The sequence below is a fragment of the Electrophorus electricus genome, chromosome 24 (assembly GCF_013358815.1).
Source record: "Electrophorus electricus isolate fEleEle1 chromosome 24, fEleEle1.pri, whole genome shotgun sequence".
Lineage (NCBI taxonomy): Eukaryota > Metazoa > Chordata > Actinopteri > Gymnotiformes > Gymnotidae > Electrophorus > Electrophorus electricus.
In genome coordinates this window covers 7041738-7062500 of record NC_049558.1, presented here as the reverse complement: position 1 = coordinate 7062500, position 20763 = coordinate 7041738, and the positions used below count along the sequence as shown (strand labels likewise).

The 20763-nt window shown below is 45.8% G+C and overlaps 1 protein-coding gene across 5 annotated transcripts; it reads left to right on the top strand.

Moving 5' to 3' along the window:
- The first annotated feature begins 8196 nt into the window (after positions 1-8196).
- tcea2 (transcription elongation factor A (SII), 2) lies at positions 8197-17635 on the top strand. Of its 5 annotated transcripts, XR_004775602.1 has the most exons (11): positions 8197-8411; positions 9385-9447; positions 10878-10983; positions 11310-11403; positions 13282-13427; positions 13579-13635; positions 13843-13997; positions 14380-14526; positions 16321-16392; positions 16747-16807; positions 17502-17635. XR_004775602.1 is itself a non-coding variant. In XM_035522616.1 (10 exons), the coding sequence occupies exons 1-10, from the start codon at positions 8343-8345 to the stop codon at positions 16753-16755; spliced, it is 918 nt and encodes a 305-aa protein (XP_035378509.1). In that variant the 5' UTR covers positions 8197-8342; the 3' UTR covers positions 16756-16896. The 5 variants fall into 5 exon arrangements, 4 of the variants coding, with proteins under 4 accessions (XP_035378509.1, XP_035378511.1, XP_035378510.1 ...); XM_035522616.1 differs by lacking the exon at positions 17502-17635 and having other exon boundaries at positions 16747-16896; XM_035522618.1 differs by lacking the exons at positions 8197-8411; positions 17502-17635 and adding an exon at positions 8443-8464 and having other exon boundaries at positions 16747-16896.
- Positions 17636-20763: the final 3128 nt, after the last annotated feature.

Below are 20763 nucleotides of genomic sequence, written 5' to 3'. Positions count from 1 at the left end.
GAGGGTTGTGCATATCTGAACGTGAGCGATACAAGGGTTTTCCCCATTTTTCTCCATATCTCTCAGTCGGTTGGATCGTGACTGAGATGCGAACAATGCAAGACACCCTGCGCGTGAGCAAAGGATAGGGTGGTTTATGGGACCGCCTTCTGGTAAGGTCTTCAGGACAGAACAATCTTGTGATGTTTCACGTGTTGCCGTGTGACACGGCAATGGAATGGCACCCTGTTTGGTCTGCTGTATTTCTGTTTCCTTTCATTTCTCATTTTGCACTGCAAACGGATTTTTGCGACTTCATATATGTTACGACAATCGTCTGCTGCCATCCACCTTGCCAAGAGGGCTGTGGCCAAGGAAAGCTCGTTAAACGCAAAGAGACGCTATGGTGTGTGGATAACTGAGCACTGTTTTTTTGGGCTGCATTAGGGGAGAGTTAATCTGATGTGGTAATCCAGCGAGGCAATCCAGTAGATCAGAGAGGGGCAGAGTTTCACAGGACTCCGTCTGGCCCTTTAGGGGCGACCCGTCTGGATCGTGTAGGCATGGGCCCCGGGGTCAGGGAAGGGGCCACGTTGACACAGGGGCCACGGATTTGGTACTTTGCACTGCTGATTTGAATTTTTGTTCAAAGTTCCCTCCTGTCTTTACCAGCTCTTCACTTGCAATTGTCAGGGCACAAAGCATAAAGACTTTTAATAAACCATTCTGTAGCAGAACATTCGCCCACTACGCTTGGTAGCATGCGCGTAGTAGCCAGTCTCAGTTCCGGGCCTGCAGACGTTTCCTCTTGGAGAAGCGCAAGATCTAGCACTGAACCTCCCAGACTTAATGGAATGACGCTGTGAAGTGAGAGTGAGCACACTCTGCTACTCCCAGATAATTTCCTGGTAAGCGGTGTGGTCTCAAGCGCCGTAATGGTCGAGCCCCTGTAATGAGAAAGTAGAGCTTCGCCCAGGCGTGAGAGACTTCTCCACTTAACGAGACGGCCATCCTAAAGAGCGGAGAGCCTTCGGTGTTTGTGTTTGCCACAGAGCGAGGGAACTATTTTGTGGTCAGTGGAGATATTTGGAAAATGTTGAATACATGAGGGAGGGGGTTTTAAACCTTTGGGAGAAGGGGGAGGGGGCAGAGAGCGAACTGGTTCGTCACAAATGTGGTCATGTCAAGTGAAAACATATAGCATATTTGGGTAGGAGGCTTATCCGAACCCATTTGGATAATAGGATGGTATCTCAGTGTGTGTGCAATGTGTATATATGTGGTGTTGTGTGTATGTGGTGGATTCACTGACTGACAAGCCACATGGCTCCAGAGGAGGTAAACAGAGAGTCTCCACAACAACAATTAGGCTTTAAATATAGAGTAGTGTTCACTCACTCACTCACTCACTCTCACTCTCTCACTCTCTCTCTCTCTCACACACACACACACACACACACACACACACACACACACACACAATTAAACTTTAAATATAGACCTGTGTTAACACACACATAGAATTAGGATTTTAATTCAACACTGGACATGTGTGCAGGCATAAGAACAGATTCACACACACTGGTAATACACAGTCCTGTTGGGTAATAGTTGGCTGGTTTATCTGTAGGATGGATTTCAGATCAACTGTGAAAGCAATACTGGTGATTTTTCTCACACACATTCTACGCAGGACAGCAAAAGTACAAAGGCATGGTAGAGTTGCTGAATCAGCAGCTTAAATCTTTCTCTTCCTCTCTCGCTTGCTCTCTCTCTCTCTCTCTCTCTCTCTCTCACACACACACACACTAAACAAACAAGTGACAAACACATACAGACATGTCCACACAATGCACAGAGGCCAGGGTAAAAGGCCAGACAATGAGAGACTCAGTCAAAAATAAACAAAATGCATGCAGCATGTGCACGTGTGTGTGTGTGTGTATGTGTGCACATATGAAGGCCACTGGGCATCAGCCATAAGGCTGGGGCAAACCTTTAAGTCCTGAGAGAGACGTGCATGCGTGTGTGCTTATCTTATGTGCAAGGCAGTCATCTCCCAGGGAAGGGAGCATGGTAAGCCCTGGGAGGCTGGTGGAGAGGTGAGGTGGGGGTTTCTGGGAATTGTGCCGTTCCAGAGGGGGCGTGGTTAAAAGAGGGAGAGGGGTGGGGCATCACATTGTTCATCCAACTTGAGAAGTACAGCTTTTCACGTTTTGCTTAACAAGGCTGAGATTAGAAAGGCTATACAGGAGATAGCCTGTCAGCACCCCTGTCACTGCCCCAACGCTCATGCCCACACACACACACACACACACACACATGCGCGCACACACACATACATACACATACACACACGCACACACACACACACACACACACACATACACATGCACACGCACACACACACGCACGCACGCGCGCACAGATACACACACACACACATACACACGCACACACACACGCACGCGCACACACACACACACACGGCCCCAGAGACCTTTCCGACCGACGCATACACGCATATTCACACACACATACTCAAAGCTGTCATGCAGGCTACAAAATGCACAAATACTCACTCATCACTCAGACATACTTAGCCTTTCTCTCACTCGCTTACATACACAAATGCACGTGCGTGCATGCACACACACACACACACACACACACACACAAAATATGCTTAAAGCTTCCAACCAACCTACAAAATGCTCAAGGACTCACTCATCACTCAGACATTTGTGTCTCCTTCTTACACACACTCAAACACCCACGCAGCAGGGCTCTCTAACAATACCACAATGACACGCTACAGGACCTGGGACAGTGTGTGCGAGCACGCTGAAAGAAATAACACGCGCATTTTGCAGCGCCATGCCACATCAGCCCATTACGCCTCAAAACCCTTGGAGGTGCCCCCGCTACCCACAGCACAGCCGCACCACGAGCCGAAGCCGCACTTGGACGCAGGAGATCACACGGAGCACAAAAAGTGTCTGTGTTCTCTGCGTACGATGCGGCGGACGCCAATAAACAGACGTTAGTTATGAGCGCAGACGTCTCACCGGACTGGCGTGGCTTCGTTATGGATGCCGAAGGGGCTTCGCGTGAGCTGATGGATGAATCCCTTTGGTAATGATCAGCCTGGGTGGAGATGAATGTTAAAGAATTAATGTCCTATACTAAGCAAAAAAAAAAAAAAAAAAGGAGAAGAAGACTAAAGAAATGAAACAAAAAAAACCAAAACAAAACCTCAGGATGCCCGTCATGGAAGACTCGAGTGCACTGAGACAGATTAAAAGTTTATTTAGTTTGACTGTGAAAAAAAAAAAAAAAAAACTGCATAGGTTTACATGATGTTCCTGAGGCCGGACGTGGTATTGGGTCCAGGACGTAGCAGGGCGAAGGGGCCGCAATACCACACCACCGTAGGCGCCAGGAGGCTGTACAGCAAGTGAGGAAGACTATGATGAAGAGGTGGAGCCAGGGAAAGTGACAGCAGCCAGAGATGCTGTCAGGCCAACTGCCCTTCGCCAAGTCCCGCTTCTGTGAGGAAATGCGCACTGGTCAAATTTACACTGCTCCATTCTTCTACCAATCCCCCATGAGAGAGAGAGAGAGAAAGAGAGAGAGAGAGAGAGAGAGAGAGGTAAAGAAGCAAGAAGGACACAACCCATGCTAAAGAGGCAAAAACAAATGCCAGGGCCGGGGGGGTTCTTTGCGGTAGCAGGCCGGTGTCAGGCGATGGGAGGAAGTGCTGAATAGGAAGAGCGTTGAGGTGTGTGTGAGAGAGAGATCGTTGAGGGCTTCCCACACAGCACCCCACCGCAGTACAGACCGGCCGCCCCGCTGAGCCCGGCCAAGGGGAAGCACCCTGCTCCCCCGACACGCGGGGTCAAGGCTGGGCACAGCGGAGGGGGGGAGGGGGTCCATGCACTGGACTAGCCAGGGCTGAAGCACTGAGTTATGGAGGTGGGCAGGAAGGCCGGCGCTGAGGCAGCGGGGTGAGCTGGACTGCCTTGGAGAGGAAGGTGGGGAGGCGAGAGAGAGAGTCAGAGAGAGAGAGAGAGCAACAGAGAGAGCGAGAGAGAGAGAGAGAACGTGAGCACGAGAGAGAGAGACAGAGAGGGGGAAGAGAGAAAGAGAGAGAGAGAGAGAGAGAGAGCGAGAGAGAGAAAACAGGTCACTTTAGGCAGTGGTGTCCATGGTGAGAGTGTCTCTCAGCGGAGGGGGGCATTTCTGGTGGAGAGAGGGCAGTCAAGCTGCTTTTGGGTTGCTGGGAGAGTGGAAGAAGGTTGAGGGACTGGCGTATAAGGAGACCGGGGGGGGGGGGGGGGGGTCTGCTTTGGGCTGGCCGAGTAGGAGAATAGGTGGTGATTGCGTCAGTGATATAGAGGCAGGTGGATTGAGAATGAGGGCAGAATTAATTCAGAATTAAGTGCTGCTGGAAGTCTTTTAGACAGTGGCACAGGCGGAAAGACAGTAAGCGGGAAAACAGGAAGGAGCTGGAACTCTACTGGCCTGTATAGAGCTGGTTAAAACATGGACACGGTTGTTAGGGAATTTGCTTGTTCTCAGATCACTGAGAAGGGTCAACAAAGTTTAGTATGCCAAGGGTGCTGGAGGCTCACTTGTGTGTGCGTGCTTGTGTGTGTATGTAATGTGTTTACCGGTGTTCATTGTGTAGATGAATTACTGTACTTCCTGCTGAGAGAGACGAGATCTCCGCGAATCGGACGGAGACATCAGGGAAAGCAGTCGAGCGAAGAGAACGGAGAACAGGAACATTTGTCACAGTCTCATAGCAACACTTTTGTACGTCTGATTCATCTTCCCTGACACACCATAAATAAAATGGGTGGTGATGGGTTCATTCATAACTCACATACCTCATACCTCACAACTGAGCCATCGACCCGTCAGCTTCCTCCAGAAATATCATCGAAACGAACAAACTTTACACGCCCGGTTGCACTTACCGGCAAGCGGAGACGAATTAAAAAGGCACTAGCAGTTTACAAACAAAAGCGTTTGTACGTTAAAAAGCATTTAAAAAAGGTTTTAAATCGAGGCCGACAGAAACACAGGCTTGTTCGGCCTCTCACGAGCAGCTGACTGGCCTGCCGTGTCCCTTCTTCACGCAATCGCATATATTTCGATATGAGGTGGAAAAATCGGGAAATGGTCCAGCACTGATCTCTGCTCTGTGCAATCAACAGATTAGCGCAGGGCTGAGATCTTTGGTGCAGCGTGCGAACACCATGCCTCGGGCCGTTCCCGTCTCGCTAGCCCTGGCTGCAGTGTCTGACACAATGTTTTATGTGTTCTGATACATGTGTTAGAAATCAAGAACATGCACTCAACCCTCAAACAGAGAGGACCCTTGACAGAGAAGAGGATAACAGCTCTTTGTCTCTAATAAGATCTTGGATTATTCTCTCTCTCCCTCCTGTCTAACTCATCACTTGATTCGACCAGGCACACATGTTCTGCAACTTCTAGCTAAATAAGGGAACAGGAGGCTATTCATGAGCTGAAAACAGCACGAGTGTATAAAGCAGGATGTCGAGCGAGGGTCACTATACTGTTCACCGCACTGCATAAGAAAACCAGACAGATGCTTCTGTTGCAAGAATAACCATAAAAACAACCCCCGCCTTTACATGCAGACAGTAGTCTGAACATATGTAATTAGTCCTCAGTTAGCTCTAGGAGAATCTTGGAGAACCCTTGTTTTTAACCAATCGCTCTCAGGCTGTCTGACCTGGCAAAGCATTGAACGGGTTTGCATCACTTCTTCATAAACACATACCAACAAGCTTAGTGTAACAGCACAGAACATATGGGGAGATGAGGAAAAGCATCCAAGTACTATCATTCATTGTCAGAAGGGCGCGAGTCACAGAGAGGCTACACTGTAAAGCTTTTATGATTGCTTTTTCCTAGCCTCTAATGCTCATATAATGACAGACGGTCTCTGTGACAGACTTGTAACGGCCCTGTAAGATGTGATGGCAGGCTCTGATCTCGGGCTGCACACACTGATCTGTTTAACATCGGCACTTAGGCAGAAGATCATTAAAAACTGTGCGCGCATGAAATGGTACCATACAAACTCCTTGATTATTCTTATCATAACTCACAATGACTCAAAAAGCACATATAGGCACCAGGGTTGCAAAACAAGCACCCCCCCACCCCAAAGCCCCCAAAATATTAATAAAAATGTACATTTAGAGAATGACTTTCTCTTTCAATGTACTTATACACTCATTGGCTATTAATTAAATCAAGGCAGAAATGTGAAGAACCCTCATCTGACATGAAAGGGCAAACTTTACAGTTCAGTATCTTCCGGTCTCTGAGCAAAGTTTAAAGTGGTTTCTTTAAAGAATATTACATTTGCTCTGCTGTGTTCAAATTGGCACATCAAGCAAATTCCGTATTATAGTTGAGAATCAGGTCAGGAAATCAAGCAAACATTTTCATTATTTTGTCAAATACTTTTATATTAAAATGCCAGAGTCTGAAAACCTGAACAAATAGTTACCAAATCCTAAAAAGATAAATAAATATACAATCATTTCACCTCCACATTGGTTGACAGCCCCCCCAAAACATACAATTCATGAGAAAAAATACTTCTACAACAAGCATTCAAGCATCACATCACTCACCATTCCTACACTATCTGGGTGACGGTGAATGAGAAGCCAATAACCACACACAAATTCTTGAAAACACTAAGTAAATCCTTTCTAAGCACTGGAATATCAGTATTTACAATAAAATTCCAAAAATGTTTAAAACGATCTGACTGTTGGACTGATGTGTGAAGGCACTGTACGGCAGGAGAAGGGGTCTCATGGGGCCGGTAAAGCCAGGGTCCAGAGTTGCCGTGGCCTGGTTATAATCAGAGATGACCTTCCAGGAGCGATAAAGGCAGTGTTTCCTGCTCACATGAGTGGTTCTGAGCTAAGGGGACTTCCCCCCCCCCCCACTCCAAACGTGCTCATGGCTGAGGTGGGGCTTCCTAAACTGTGCAGAACACCACTCTGCTCGCCTCACAAACAGTCCAGGCATCATCACCTCACAATGTACACATGGCACAAATAATAGAGCCATATAGCAAGGTATTTGTGTGGTACCAAGCTGCTGACACTTCAAATATGCCCCTGGGAAATCCAAACAACAAAGTGTTCAACAATTGAAATGAGTTTAGTGCTACAGAAGTCTGATTATACTGATACCAAAAAGGAACGGACACTTGGGCCATTGGAAGAAAGGACTGAAGAGGGAGTAAAATAGTTAATAATTATGTTAAACAGTAAGAAATATAAAATCTGCAGTGTAGGTGTATAGGTGTTGGCATTATCAGTAAGCAATAGCACCAGCTACAGTCCGTTTTGATGCAAACCATCACTAATTTATCTACTGGCTTTAGAAGTGCAAAAGGTGTTGTTCTCTAATTTATCTACTGGCTTTAGAAGTGCAAAAGATGTTCGTTCTCTCTCTCTCTCTCTCTCTCTCTCTCTCTCTCTCTCTCTCTCTCTCTCTCTCTCTCTCTCTCTCTCTCTCTCTCTCACACACACACGAGAAGCAATTATCCGAAAGGAAATGAAGTGCAGCACTGCCCTCAGCTGTTGAAGGAGTTACAGTGCAGGACCCTTCGGAGAAGCCCTCATTTACCGGATATAGTATATGCCACTATGACTACAAAGGTTATTACCAAAAAAACCCCAAAACAAACCCCGATATATATGACTATTTTGGAATTGACATTTCTTCGCCATAACTGCACTCCTACGTCATCACTTGCGAAAAAGTGGGGCTTTTTGCCATTGCTGGCATAAAAGATTATCCGGGTTCTTCAAATGATTGTTCTTTACGTCGTATGTGAAACAAACAAACAAACAAAAAAGATACACAAAACAAACAAAACACTTGAAAATGCTTTTGGTCTCCTCTGTCGGCTTGATTAATAGTAGACCGGACAGGCCTATACAATTCACACAGATTTTACAACCTACCTAAAACGATTAAAAGTAGGCTAACTAAAGCAGAATGATTGTGGTTACCGTACTCATTGTTTGATTTACTAGCAAAATGTAACAGGTTAGTATTTAGAAGTAAATTTCTTTTAAAATAGTTAGGTTGGGAATCTGTACGTCGCTAGGCGGAACGAACTACAAATCCCACACTGCCATAGTTCACAACAGACGAGGGCTGCGAAAAAGGTAGTGGATTCCACTGATTTGGGCATCAAGAGAGACAGAAAAAAAAAATAGGAGGCTACGCGTGTATTTTCCCCACATAAATGGAGGGCCGACATTAGGAATCAGGCAGAGGAATTTTTAAACATGGTGAAAGAACAAGAGGTCGAACGCATCGCAAAGAAGCTGGACAAAATGGTGCACAAGAAAAACACGGTAAGTGCATCTGTCCGTGCAGAGCGCGGAGTAGCTTCGGCGTCAGGAAGCAGGTATGACCGGGCTGCGCTTGAGTCTGCTGCACTTTTAGTCATGGAGGGAATTTCTGGAAATCTCCGCTTGTGCGTGAACTAGCGGCGTTTCCAACGCCAATGAAAATGTCATCCACAAAGACCGCGAAATAGCCCACCAAAGTCGCCTTCTAACGTTGCTCTTTCGAGTTGCATTTTACAATGAAGGCAACGTTGCGGATTTTTTATTTATGTTTTTGGCGGCGAACTGCACGGACGATGTATATTTCATTCCGTCGAAACGTCAGACTTTGTTTTGCTAAAACCGGCCAACGGGTTTGATCTTCGGCAGTAATGAAAACGGTGTAGCCTACATACGAGACGTTTAAGGCATGTTATGTATCCAGTTAGGCTACCAAAGGCGATGTTACCGATTAACTTGTTCCTGGGATGCCTCGTAACTGACGGCAGCCAAAGAGTTAGGGTTATGAGATGCTGTAACGCCATTCATTAGTCATTTACTACCGACCCTTTTAAGCCCACGGCGCTAGGTTGCCTCGTCCTTTAACATCGCGTAAATCAGCACGTCCCATTTCACTCCGTCGGCGGGTTTGTTTTCGTCTTCGTGAGTAGCAACGTGCTGCGATGAGCTGGCAACTGGTAGTTCTCCAGTTTTCTCCCCGGCTCGTTTTCGGAAACAAACGCTTCATTTATTTGCTACTTTCCGCGAAATATACCGCGTTTTGATCGAACGAGTGCACAAACGATCTAGCTCAGCACGCTGTAATTATTTTATTTTAAAAAGTTCTTGAAGTATTGAACATAATAGTTGAGTAATCGTTTTAAAACAGTAGGCAAGATTATGGAAAACCGCGGAATTGTTTCCGAGTCTGGAGAGGTCGGGCGACTAGTTTTCTTTATGATTCTGAATATGTCTTGATTTTGCATTGTTTTGACTTTAGGATGGCGCCATAGACATGCTAAAGGAACTGAAGAGCATGAAAATGTCGTTGGAGACCCTCCAGGTAGCTCGGTCATCTTCTACACACCACCTTAAGACATCTGTTCCAGGCTGATGGATTACATAATCCGGCCGTCTTCCTGCGCTTCGACTCCAATGAAGGACGTATAGTCTTGTTTTACTCAAAGCTGTTTGTCAAACGGCGTTGTTTGTGTGTGGAGATCTCATTGCATATATTTTATGCGATTTTATAGGACTTCTGAAAAATCCCAAAACCTTTACTCTTATTTGCAATTGCCTGTCAATAGTCCTAGTATTGCGCGAGGTTTAAAACAGTACTAGGTATTTTACCAGACGTGAAAGAAACAACGGCTCTCATGTATGCTGGTTAACTGAACATGAAAAGACAGGGAATATGAAGTTTTTCCAGCGCTGACTTTTGTCATTGTTGAGGCAGTCTCACTGAGAGACTAACTGCCATGTTACTCTAGCAGATTAGCGCATCTGTGCAGTAGTTATCTGAGACAGTGAAGACGACAAAAACACTATAAACAGCCATAACGGTCATTTTGACCGTTTGCGATTGTCAACCTTATTTCTGGTTTAACAGAGAATAAAATAATTTTTTTTAAAAACAAGCAAACTAAATTATTTTTCTTATTTTAATCTTAATTTGTAGATGAAGTGTGTAAGATGATTGCTGCCAAGGTGACATCAGACGCACTGTAATGTTGGGGCTAAAAGGAGACGAAGTGCCGTCTAATAAAGACGTTCGTTATACCGCTATGGCCTTTAGAGGTAGAAACAGAACCTGTTTTGTGCTTTGTGATACTGATTTCATAACAATACCAGATTAAATTATGCACTATTATAATTAAAGTCAGGGATTGGTAGAAATTGGGGTTTATTTGATCAAAAACTCAAATTTTGACACTGTTGGCCATTCTACTATTAAAATTTGAATATCTAAACAGTAATTTGGTCTCATGTGGCCTTGGGTTACAGTCATTTTATGGACTTTGTCATTAGTGACCAAATACCAACATGGATCCTCTCTCTCTCTCTCTCTCACACACACACACACACAATGCCTAGTGATGTACTTAGAATTGCTCAGAATGTAGTACGCTTCTCAACATCCACCTCGTCACTGGCATTGTAGTGACCCTTCTGCCTGTGGTGAGACTAGCATGTTTCAAATTCTGAAAGATAGAATCAGAGGGATATATATATCCCTCTATATAGTCTCTCTCTCTCTCTCTCTCTCTCTCTCTCTCTCTCTCTCTCTCTCTCTATATATATATATATATATATATATATATATATATATATATATATATATATAGCCTTCAGTGACTGCTGTCCCTTACGCAGTGTGATCAACATATAAAGTGTCACGGTGAAAAGTTTAAAATGGCTGCCGTTTGTGGATTTGGTGGTTTGATTGACTGTATATTTTGCTTTTCCTGCTGGATTTTGCACGTTGCCCTCCAGTCAACACGGATCGGCATGTCCGTGAACGCTGTGAGGAAACAGAGCTCAGACGAGGAGGTGCAGTCACTGGCCAAGTCGCTCATCAAGACCTGGAAGAAACTGCTTGGTACAGTTCTCCTGCGTTGTTCACTGTTGACTTCAGCCAGATGCAAAAGGAGCACACGTTCCAGGCGCTGTGTCGTTTAAATTCAGCCAGGGTCCATTTCAGTCCTGTAATATTGCTCTAGTTTTTTTGTTTTTTGTTTTTTTTTGCTGACGCAAGTAGAGGAAGGGTATCTTTAACAGTGGAGGAGAAGTGTAGAATTAAATTACCCGTGACTGAGAACATGACCGAGAGAGTGGTATGGGATATGAGAAATGTGGTGGTAATAATCCAGGCTAGCTGTTCAGCTGTTGGAATGGATGGCTTGACTTTTCCGTCTGTATTCACAGATGGTTCTGAGAGCAAATGTGAAGAGAAGAAAAGGGGAGGCTCCCCGCTTCAGTCGTCATCGTCTAAAGACAGTCCTGGATCCAGTGACTTCAGGTGTGTGGGTGGGCGTGTCGTTGCTTTACACACACGAAAGATATAAACCAGGGAAAACTTACGTAATTTTCCACTTCCCAAGGATTTGGGTAAACAGTAGCTAGATCTCTAAGAACACAGAGCCCCCCCCCCCCCTTTTTTTTTTTTTTTTTTACTTCCAGACAAACAAAAAAAAAGTGATTCTCTAACAATATATTTGTTCACTCAGCTCATTCATTCATTCAAATAAATACAGTTGTATGTGGCATGTTGCTACAATGCCTACTGCGTAAATCCAAAACTGCGAAATTTGACGTCTCTGCCGATAACCACGACGAGAAATCGCTCCAGTACAATTCAACGATATCACGTAGCTAGCGAACTAGCTACTTTGCCAGCTAATGTTCCGTAAAATAGCAGCGGCATGACTGCATGACCTGCTGAGTCCTGAGCGAGCACCCTTCTCTGTGAACCTCTCCTGTCCCTGCGGTGACGTCTCAAGCACGATGGTACAGACTGTTCGGACCCTGGCTAGGCTCCATGTCTGTTGAGATTCTGGGAGCTTATTCAGTGATTCAAGAAAATGTGCAAAAACATAAAAAAAGTCACTTTTCCTTGTTCATTGTATACTACCATGCTTCTACAGCAGAAGTACTACAAAATCACCTCGCTTTAATGTTGTTTAGGTATGCTCCAGCTTTTTTTTGTTGTTGGCGAGCCTAGTATTTAGCTACCGAATCTGTTTTTGTTTTTGGCGAGTTACTCAAGTTTCTCGAGGAATTGTTTGAGACCTACAGAAGGCATACACAGATAAGGTCAAGTACAAACAGCAGACATTTCTGTGTCTGTAACGGCCAGTTCCTAAGGAACCACATTTCATGTGACCCTCAAACTCTGCCAGGTGGGTTGAGTTTGCCTCAATGTTAGCATGAACCAGAAATGTAAAGCTGGTTGAAATTATGCTACAGGGAGAGGTTTGGTATTTCAGCTCATGCAAAATCCATTGGAGAGTTTTTTTTAGTCCCCTCACATCCTTGCAGTTCCGTCTAAAACTGTTCTTGAGGTCTATGTGACATTTTCTGTTCCTTGCTGTCTTTAATTGCCTTGCCTTCCAAACATAAGCAGCGTTTTGGAGAGTTTTTGCATAGTGAGGTGAGGTTGGCACTTGTTTAATATTAAAATTCATAAATGTATTACTTTAAAAAATATATATTATTGATCATCTTTTACCATTGGATTCTGAATTTAATAATTCTCATCATTAAAAAGTTCTTAATTGCTCTGTGTTTAAGAATGAAGAACAAAACTCTAAAGCGGCAACAAATCCACTGTCAATGTGAACACTTGGGTTTGCCTTGTTCTAAATGCACCTCAGCAAGAACGTGGAACTAATACACACCGATAGTGAATGACGAACAGATGGCAATTATGTACTTATACCAAATAGATACATTTTAACAATTATCTGCTGATATGTTACTCTGTCTATCTATCTGTCTATCTTTCTATCTATCTATATAATTTTCCTAGCAAGTTGAATGACAGAAACAAAAGATAGCATGAAGTACACAACCAGTCAGATTAGCTTTTCTAAATTCCACAGTGAAACTGAATCAAGTCAACAATGTTTATTAGCAACATTTGTTTATTAGACGGACCTTGTAGGTGTACAGTCAGAAACGAAACATCTCTGTTGTCAGGCAGTTTGTGCATGGCGCCCTTCAGCTGTTTTACCTGTGTGTCTACACTGGTGTGTTCACCTGTAAAAAGTTCTTACTAGAGTGGCCAGTCTATTTAGAAGCGTGGCAGGTGTTCCTAATAATATGGGGGTGAAGGTTAGTGAAGAGTGTTTGCATGTTTGTTTGTTTGTTTGTTTGTTTACTTGCATTTGGATTCCAGTAAGAAACCAGCCACACCAAAGACTCCCACCACCCCTACAACTCCCACGACGCCCAAGTTCACATCGTTCCCTCCGGCACCGGTCACCACCGACAGCGTGCGCACCAAGTGCCGCGAGCTCCTGGTGGCAGCCCTGCAGACAGACGGTGAGCCCTGAGCGCGCTCGCACAGAGCCGCCCCAGCCCGCGAGAGCTGCCGCGCCGAGTGTCAGCAGGGCATGTCAGCATGGCCTTTGACCTTCAGTGCTGCCTTCTTTTTAAGCATCCTCTTTCTCTCTTTTTTTTTTCCTTTCCACAGATGATTACAAAACAATCGGCGCGGACTGCGACGCTTTGGCAGCAGAGATCGAAGATTATATCCCACTCGCTCTCGAAGGCTTATTTTTGTCTTCGGTTCCTGATGGTGCCGCTTTTGTTCGGAGCCAGGAGAACGCCCTCATGGCGCGACCCTGGTAGCATTGCCTGACGCTGTATGCTAGCTGTTCTGTAGCGTTTAATAAATGTAGGAGGTATCTGTGTGGGATAAGCTCAGTGGCGTTGCCTTAACTAGTTTGCGCGCTACGCATCTACAAGGAGTTTAAGTCCACGGACATGAAGTACAAGGCCAGGCTGAGGAGCCGCATCTCCAACCTGAAGGACCAGAAGAACCCGGACCTGCGTCGCAGCGTTCTGTGCGGCAACATTGCTCCTGAGCGCATTGCCACCATGACTGCTGAGGTGGGTGTGGGGATGGGGGTGGGGGTGGGGGGCTGAGTTACGTAGCGGGTGTTGTACAGTAGTCATGTTGGTAGAAACTTTTAGCTGTGCAGACATAACAGAAAAACACACACACACACACACACCCAAACTAATCCTATGTTATGTGGATTATATGTGAATCAGTCATCCAGGACTTATCAAGATGTGTGTATTTCCATACAGGAGCACGTCAGTGCAGAACATCTGTAGTTGGTCAGAACTGTGTCTAGTTGTCCAGTTTAAGGAGATTTTATTTTCTTCCCTATTTTAAAGTTTACAAAAGTTCCTAATAGAGGTAATAGTGCTGCTATAGAGTTTAAAATTGGAGTCTTTGAGAATTTTGTGTGTGTGTGTGTTGTAGGAGATGGCGAGTGCAGAGCTGAAAGAAATGAGAAAGGCTCTTACTAAAGAGTCCATCCGGGAACACCAGCTCTCTAAAGTGGGTGGCACCGAGACTGACATGTTTATTTGTGGGAAGTGCAAGGGCAAGAGCTGCACCTACACCCAGGTAGGCACACCCACGCCGATATACCCGCTACACCCGTTCACGCGCACCCACGCCGATATACCCGCTACACCCGTTCACGCGCACCCATGCCGATATACCCGCTACACCCGTTCACGCGCACACCCACGCCGATATACCCGCTACACCCGTTCACGCGCACACCCACGCCGATATACCCGCTACACCCGTTCACGCGCACCCACGCCGATATACCCGCTACACCCGTTCACGCGCACCCACGCCGATATACCCGCTACACCCGTTCACGCGCACCCACGCCGATATACCCGCTACACCCGTTCACGCGCACCCACGCCGATATACCCGCTACACCCGTTCACGCGCACCCACGCCGATATACCCGCTACACCCGTTCACGCGCACCCACGCCGATATACCCGCTACACCCGTTCACGCGCACCCACGCCGATATACCCGCTACACCCGTTCACGCGCACCCACGCCCAACACTCCAGCACACTGGATGTGAAATGAAACAGTGATTTATCATAAATGCCTTTGCTTGGTAAACACATCTACTCACCAGCTCATTTACTCTTCCTTAAAACCTTCCTTACCTACCACTTAGAATTGGACCTCTACTAACCAGGGATTATATACAGTGTTCAGTCCCAGACTGCAGTGTGCAATTACAGACTATACCTGTCAGTTATCAAGGTCAGTCATTACTGGTCAGTTTCTGACCTAAAGAACGAGCACTGAGTGGATGTTTGGGTGGTGAGACGATTCTCCGCGCATCTCTAACCCCGCCCTGCAGCGGTCTGGATCGGGCGCTGAGCTGTGGTACAGGTTTATCAGGCACAGAGGTGTTGCTGGGCTTCTCACGCCTCAGTGTGATTGCCGGCTTGAGAGCAGACCTCTGCTAACCAGCTGACATCTAAAAATACCTGACCGACAGCAGCCCCGTGGTCTGACACTGACCACCGCTGAATAGCTGGAAGAACGGCCATTACAAATGTGCATGACAGCAGGGCCCGGATTCTATAGCGGTAAGGAGCTTCTGTCAGGAGCTTCGAAAAAGAGCTCCCGTGGCAAAGCAGAAAGCAGCGTGAGGCGTGTTCCAAGGCTGGCCAGAGCGTCCAAACTCGGGTCCGACCCAGTGATTCAACACTTGGTTTGTGGCACTTTACCTCGGAGCGGGACTATGGCGTGAAACGGCCATGAAAACCCACTCCTGGAGAATTTTGGGCCTAAAAGAATGGGATCACCTGAATCTGAACCCTATGGAGAGGGAATTTAAGTTCTCGAAATAAGTATGTCTTGATAGTGCACGTATCTGCAGGCGAGACATCCAGCGTCCGTTGCATCGCAGACTTGAGACTCGAATATTAGCTGGTTCTCCCGTTACTGTGCTTTTACCCTCAGTCATCTTTTTAATCTTAAACACACGTGTGTCGGCGTATAGAGGCGAACACACGTGTGTCGAAGTACAGAGGCGAAACACATTGCGTTGCCGTCCGCGTGGCGTTGAACGCGCTACCTGTCTGCTCGACTCAGTCTGACCTTCCGCACCAGCGCAAACGCACATCGACTGTCTGCCTGATAATCTTCCTCTTCCTGGTAATCCCCCTCCGCACCAGTGAGCCTGCATTCCCGTGCCATGCTTGGCACGGGCCCGCACACGCCCGCGACGGCAGCGGCGAGGAAGCACGTCCGGGCATGCGTGCCGTCCCGCGCGCCGTCCCGCGCGGGCTACCTTCTAGCAGCAGCGCTAACCCTCCTCCTTCTCCTCCTCCTCCTCCTCCTCCTCCTCCTCCTCCTCGCTCCCCGCAGGTTCAGACACGCAGCGCCGATGAACCCATGACCACCTTCGTGCTGTGCAACCAGTGTGGCAACCGGTGGAAGGTAAGATCGCCTCTGGATGCGCCACACGCCCCGTAAAGGAGCCTTTACTTTGCTTGCACGATGAAACGGTGAATATTAATAGAGTCCGCAGAAGTCACGGGCACACATGGCGTTTGTGATGCTGCACCCCGGCGAGGCCACCAGGTGGCAGTGTTTGCTCAGTGTAACCGAGCAAACTGCAGCGTGCTCGGGCGTGATGGACGGCAGGCCCGGCGAGGAATTCCTTGTGATACGGTGTTGTACACGTTGTAGGCACCGACGCATCTCTGTTGGACTCCTGCGGTATAATCTGCATGTGAATTCTGTCGAGTGGTTTCACACAAATAACCTCCCTCTCTCTTTCTCTTCGTTTAGTTTTGTTAAGGTATGCCCAGCAATCGCATGTGTGAAGAAGTGACAGACCCATTGAGAGAAGGTACTTTTGTTACGTTTTTTTCATTTTTCAGAACAAATGTCATTTTTTTATACTCATTTAACAGCTTTGTAATATATTGTGTGTATATCGCTGCTTATGCAAAAAAAAGACATTTGATGTAAATAATTTTGTTTTATACTTTTTTTTTTCTTTCCTTTTTTTAATTTTGTACTGAGATTATCTCCATTGCCTTTAAGCAGTTTTTTCTGAGTTACCTGGTTAAGTCAGCATTGGCTCATCCGATACTGCTTTTGACTATAAGGAAGCACTTGTGCCTTTTTGCGCTTTCAGTGCCAAGATCGTCTTGCTTAAAGATTTGTACAGATTTCTTCTGCTCATTATGAATTGTGAAAGTGTGTGCTGTTGATATGCTTTATGCATATTAGGCATTTGTTTACCACTTTACTTGAGTAGTCCTTTGTAGATGATTTGTAGATACTAAAGGAATTGTTGGTGAACAGTCTAATAAGTGTTACATCATCAGTACCATAAACCCAAACCTGGTCTTAATCCTGACCATAATTTTGGCTCTAACCATAGCCTCAAATTTCTGTTTGTCAACAAAAGAGTCTTTAGATGGTTTGTTAGTAATGTCTGTAGATTATCTACAGGAAAGCTTCCAGATAAAGTGGGTCTAATTTCCTAATTTTATTTTTTCTTCTGTGATTGTATCACGTGTGAGCTGCCTTTCCAGAGGTTGGAGAGATACAGAAGTTTAGCACTAAAGTCTTGTTTGGCATTGGGCCAAAGATTGAGTGCTAACATTCCATATGTATTATGTGACCTTTTGGACCAGTCTGGCTTATTAAACTCTGAGAAGGATGTGCAGAGGTTTGACTTTTTGTGTGTGTGTGATTATATAGGTATGTATGTGGCTGTTTGATGATTTCTCAGAAGCGATTAATAAATACTGAAGTAATTTGGTCTTTGACGTTCTGCCTCAAGTGTTGCGAAAAGCTATGTGGTAGGGCAGTAAGCCAACACCTCATTGAACCCAACATGGCTTCAGCTTCCTGTAAGCAAAAAGCCGCATGCTAAACCATTCAAAGCCCAATGCAGAGGCAGCCCCAACCATCTCCACTTTGCCTGAAGGCTTCTAACAGAGGCATCTCTAAAATGTAGTTTGGGTGCTTCCTTGTATTGTTTCATGGTCTTGCCACTAGAGGACAGCGGGTAGACCAAATTTGTCTAACTGCCAATCAGTTGCAGGGTTGGTTGGTTTCATGGGGTGGACACACACAGCAAATTAAGTGAACCCAAAAATGGCATTGGCTATCAGTGTTTTACTCCAATATCCCAGAAACTTGGCAGATCGATTCAGGAAATGTGCAAAATGTATCCGACTCACATCCAGATGAAGAATATTCAGAAGGTGCATTCAGTCTCAACTGTTACCAGATGTGCTCTGTGTGATTAACCCCACACCAGTATTTGATCTGATCTGATGTGATATGCAGGCTGAAACCCCACACAAACCTTCAACTTTAAGCCTTTCTACTAACACTAAAGTAGGGGTCTGGATGTCGAATGAAAATTTTTTTTGGAGTTACCCTTTGACCTTTCGCATCTGCTGGTGTGTCCCGTGAAGCCGGTGGCATCATTTATTCCACCTGCGCTGAAGTTGACCTCTGGTCGGAACTGAGCAGACCTGTTCAACAGGTGCCTGGGAGATGCTGGCCAAACAGTAACCACCAGCAAAACTGTCCTAACACGCTGTAATTACATCGACCAAAACCGAATCCCATCTGGGCTGGCCCGGGCGGTGGAGATCACTGGATGAGCTCACCGTCATCCCTGACAGGGCTGCGCTGGCACTGGGCCACTGACAAATGAAGGGCCATGATCCTGGGATGAAGTTGTGCGGGGGGGGGGTGTTTGCTGCCATCTCCATAGACAGAGCAGAGAGAAAAGGGAAAAGGAGCAGTGAGCAATGCATTACAAGGAAACTGGTATGATGGGTTACTTTGTTGAGAAGGCCATTATAAAAGAAAATGATCAGCTGTTCTAACTCAGAAAGAAGTCTCACGGGCAGACATTCTAGGAAAGGAACTACAAGAGTTGTATAATTTGATATAATAAATTTGCTTTGAATTGCTTGATAATCTTCCTGCACATATGTGGGCCTCTGCTCCGTCTCCTGAAATCGGAAGATTTCTGATTTGGAGTTTATGCAGGTTTATACATCGGCACAGCTGTTTTTCTCAAATAATGATGTGCTGACAGCTCGTCCAAACACACACACACACACACACACACACACACACACACACACACACGATCGATTCAAAGTGTGGAAATATTGTCGTGCTCTCTAAGCATACTGAGCGAATCCTCTGTAGCCAGCAGTGCAGGACCTAGTGTCCTGTCTTTGTGGGATATGTCCTGTCTTTGGGTTGTCTTGTTTGTAATGGGTGAGGCACGAATGAAACAGCAGCTGTGGGTGAGCGTGCATCCACCCGCCCTAAAGTAACCTACGGCACAAACGCATGGCAAGGACTCCTACCCTGCCCCGCCCACCCCACCATTTGTTTTGGCAACGTTGCAGCATTTCCGCGCGCTCCCTCGGCGCTTCAGATGTGCAGATCCTGTTTAGCCCTCTCCCCTCTACCTGGGCTAAAATTTGGCACCTGCGTCCACTCATTGGACTGATGTCAGGCACAGTAGACAGACAGTACACTCAGCGCTCCTTCCTCCTCAAGCTGAGGCTTGTGGGGTGAGCATGCTCCCACAGCTCAGAGAAGCACACTGTAGTTACCTTTCATATCTGAAGAATGAATTTGTGACGTGTGTAAACCTAGTGGTTGAAGAGAGCACGCACGCACGCACATACTTAGAAAGTTCAGTCCATTCATTTGCAGTGTACATTTGAGATTCACCTTTAAGTAAAGTAACAGATAAATAATAGCACAAATGTCTTTATTGTCATAATTATAATTCTATCTTCTTTTAAAAAAAAGGGGGGGGGGGAGAAATAAAAACATTCACACACAAAAACAAAAACGACAACAAAAAACCCCTGCAATCCAGTCAAGGAACATTAGACTTAGTGAATTCATTTATAAATACCATCATAATCTGGTAGTGAGGACCTAAAATGTATTCTATCCAAACCCCCAACCCCCATGACCCACAAAAGAAAAAAAAAGAACCTACCAAGCCCTGACTTTACTGAAAAGGGCATCCCTCTGTGGCCCCTTGGTACAAGCGCACCTGGGTGTGTGGTTGGGGGTGGGCTAAACTCCCACAATAATGGCCCCAGTTGTTAAAACAAAAGCATTTTGGTCCAGAAATTCCATGAGCATACTCTTTAAAACAGAATGATTTCTTTCGATACAAAATATAACGCTGATGTCTATAAATAATTGTCCATAGAAGTCCATGAGTGTGGGACTGGTCTCTACTGCATGGAATGGTGGTGTTGAGAGAGAGAGAGAGAGAGAGAGAGAGAGAAACAAGAATATGTATTTGAAACCGAAAGGGAAACAGAGGCCAGACATGGAGGTGTACATTTAACAGCACTTTTTTTTGTCTTGAAACTCTCACAAGTAAAGCACGCTCGCACCATTCTTATATGTGAGAAAGTGATACAAAAAAAAAAGTTCACATTTGGCAAAGGGTGGTGTACCGCAGTTATGTACGAATAAAACTTGTTATGCAGAGCATTACCTATCAATGGAGTGTTATACAACATACATTAGCCTTCATAGCGCACACACACACACACACACACTTTGATTCTTACGGTCGCACATGTTCCATTTGAGAGTGTATGAAGGCCAGGCTAATTTGGCACCTAGAGAAATGTCTGTAAACATAAGCGGGTCTACATCTCGCGTCCTCCTCTCTCTGTTCAAATGCTAGCTGCAGAAATGGCTGGTCTGTGCTGGGTTCCCTTCAAAGATGAGGGAAGTGTAGATAACAGACACGCTGTTGATGTAGACCGTGTGTAACATTCG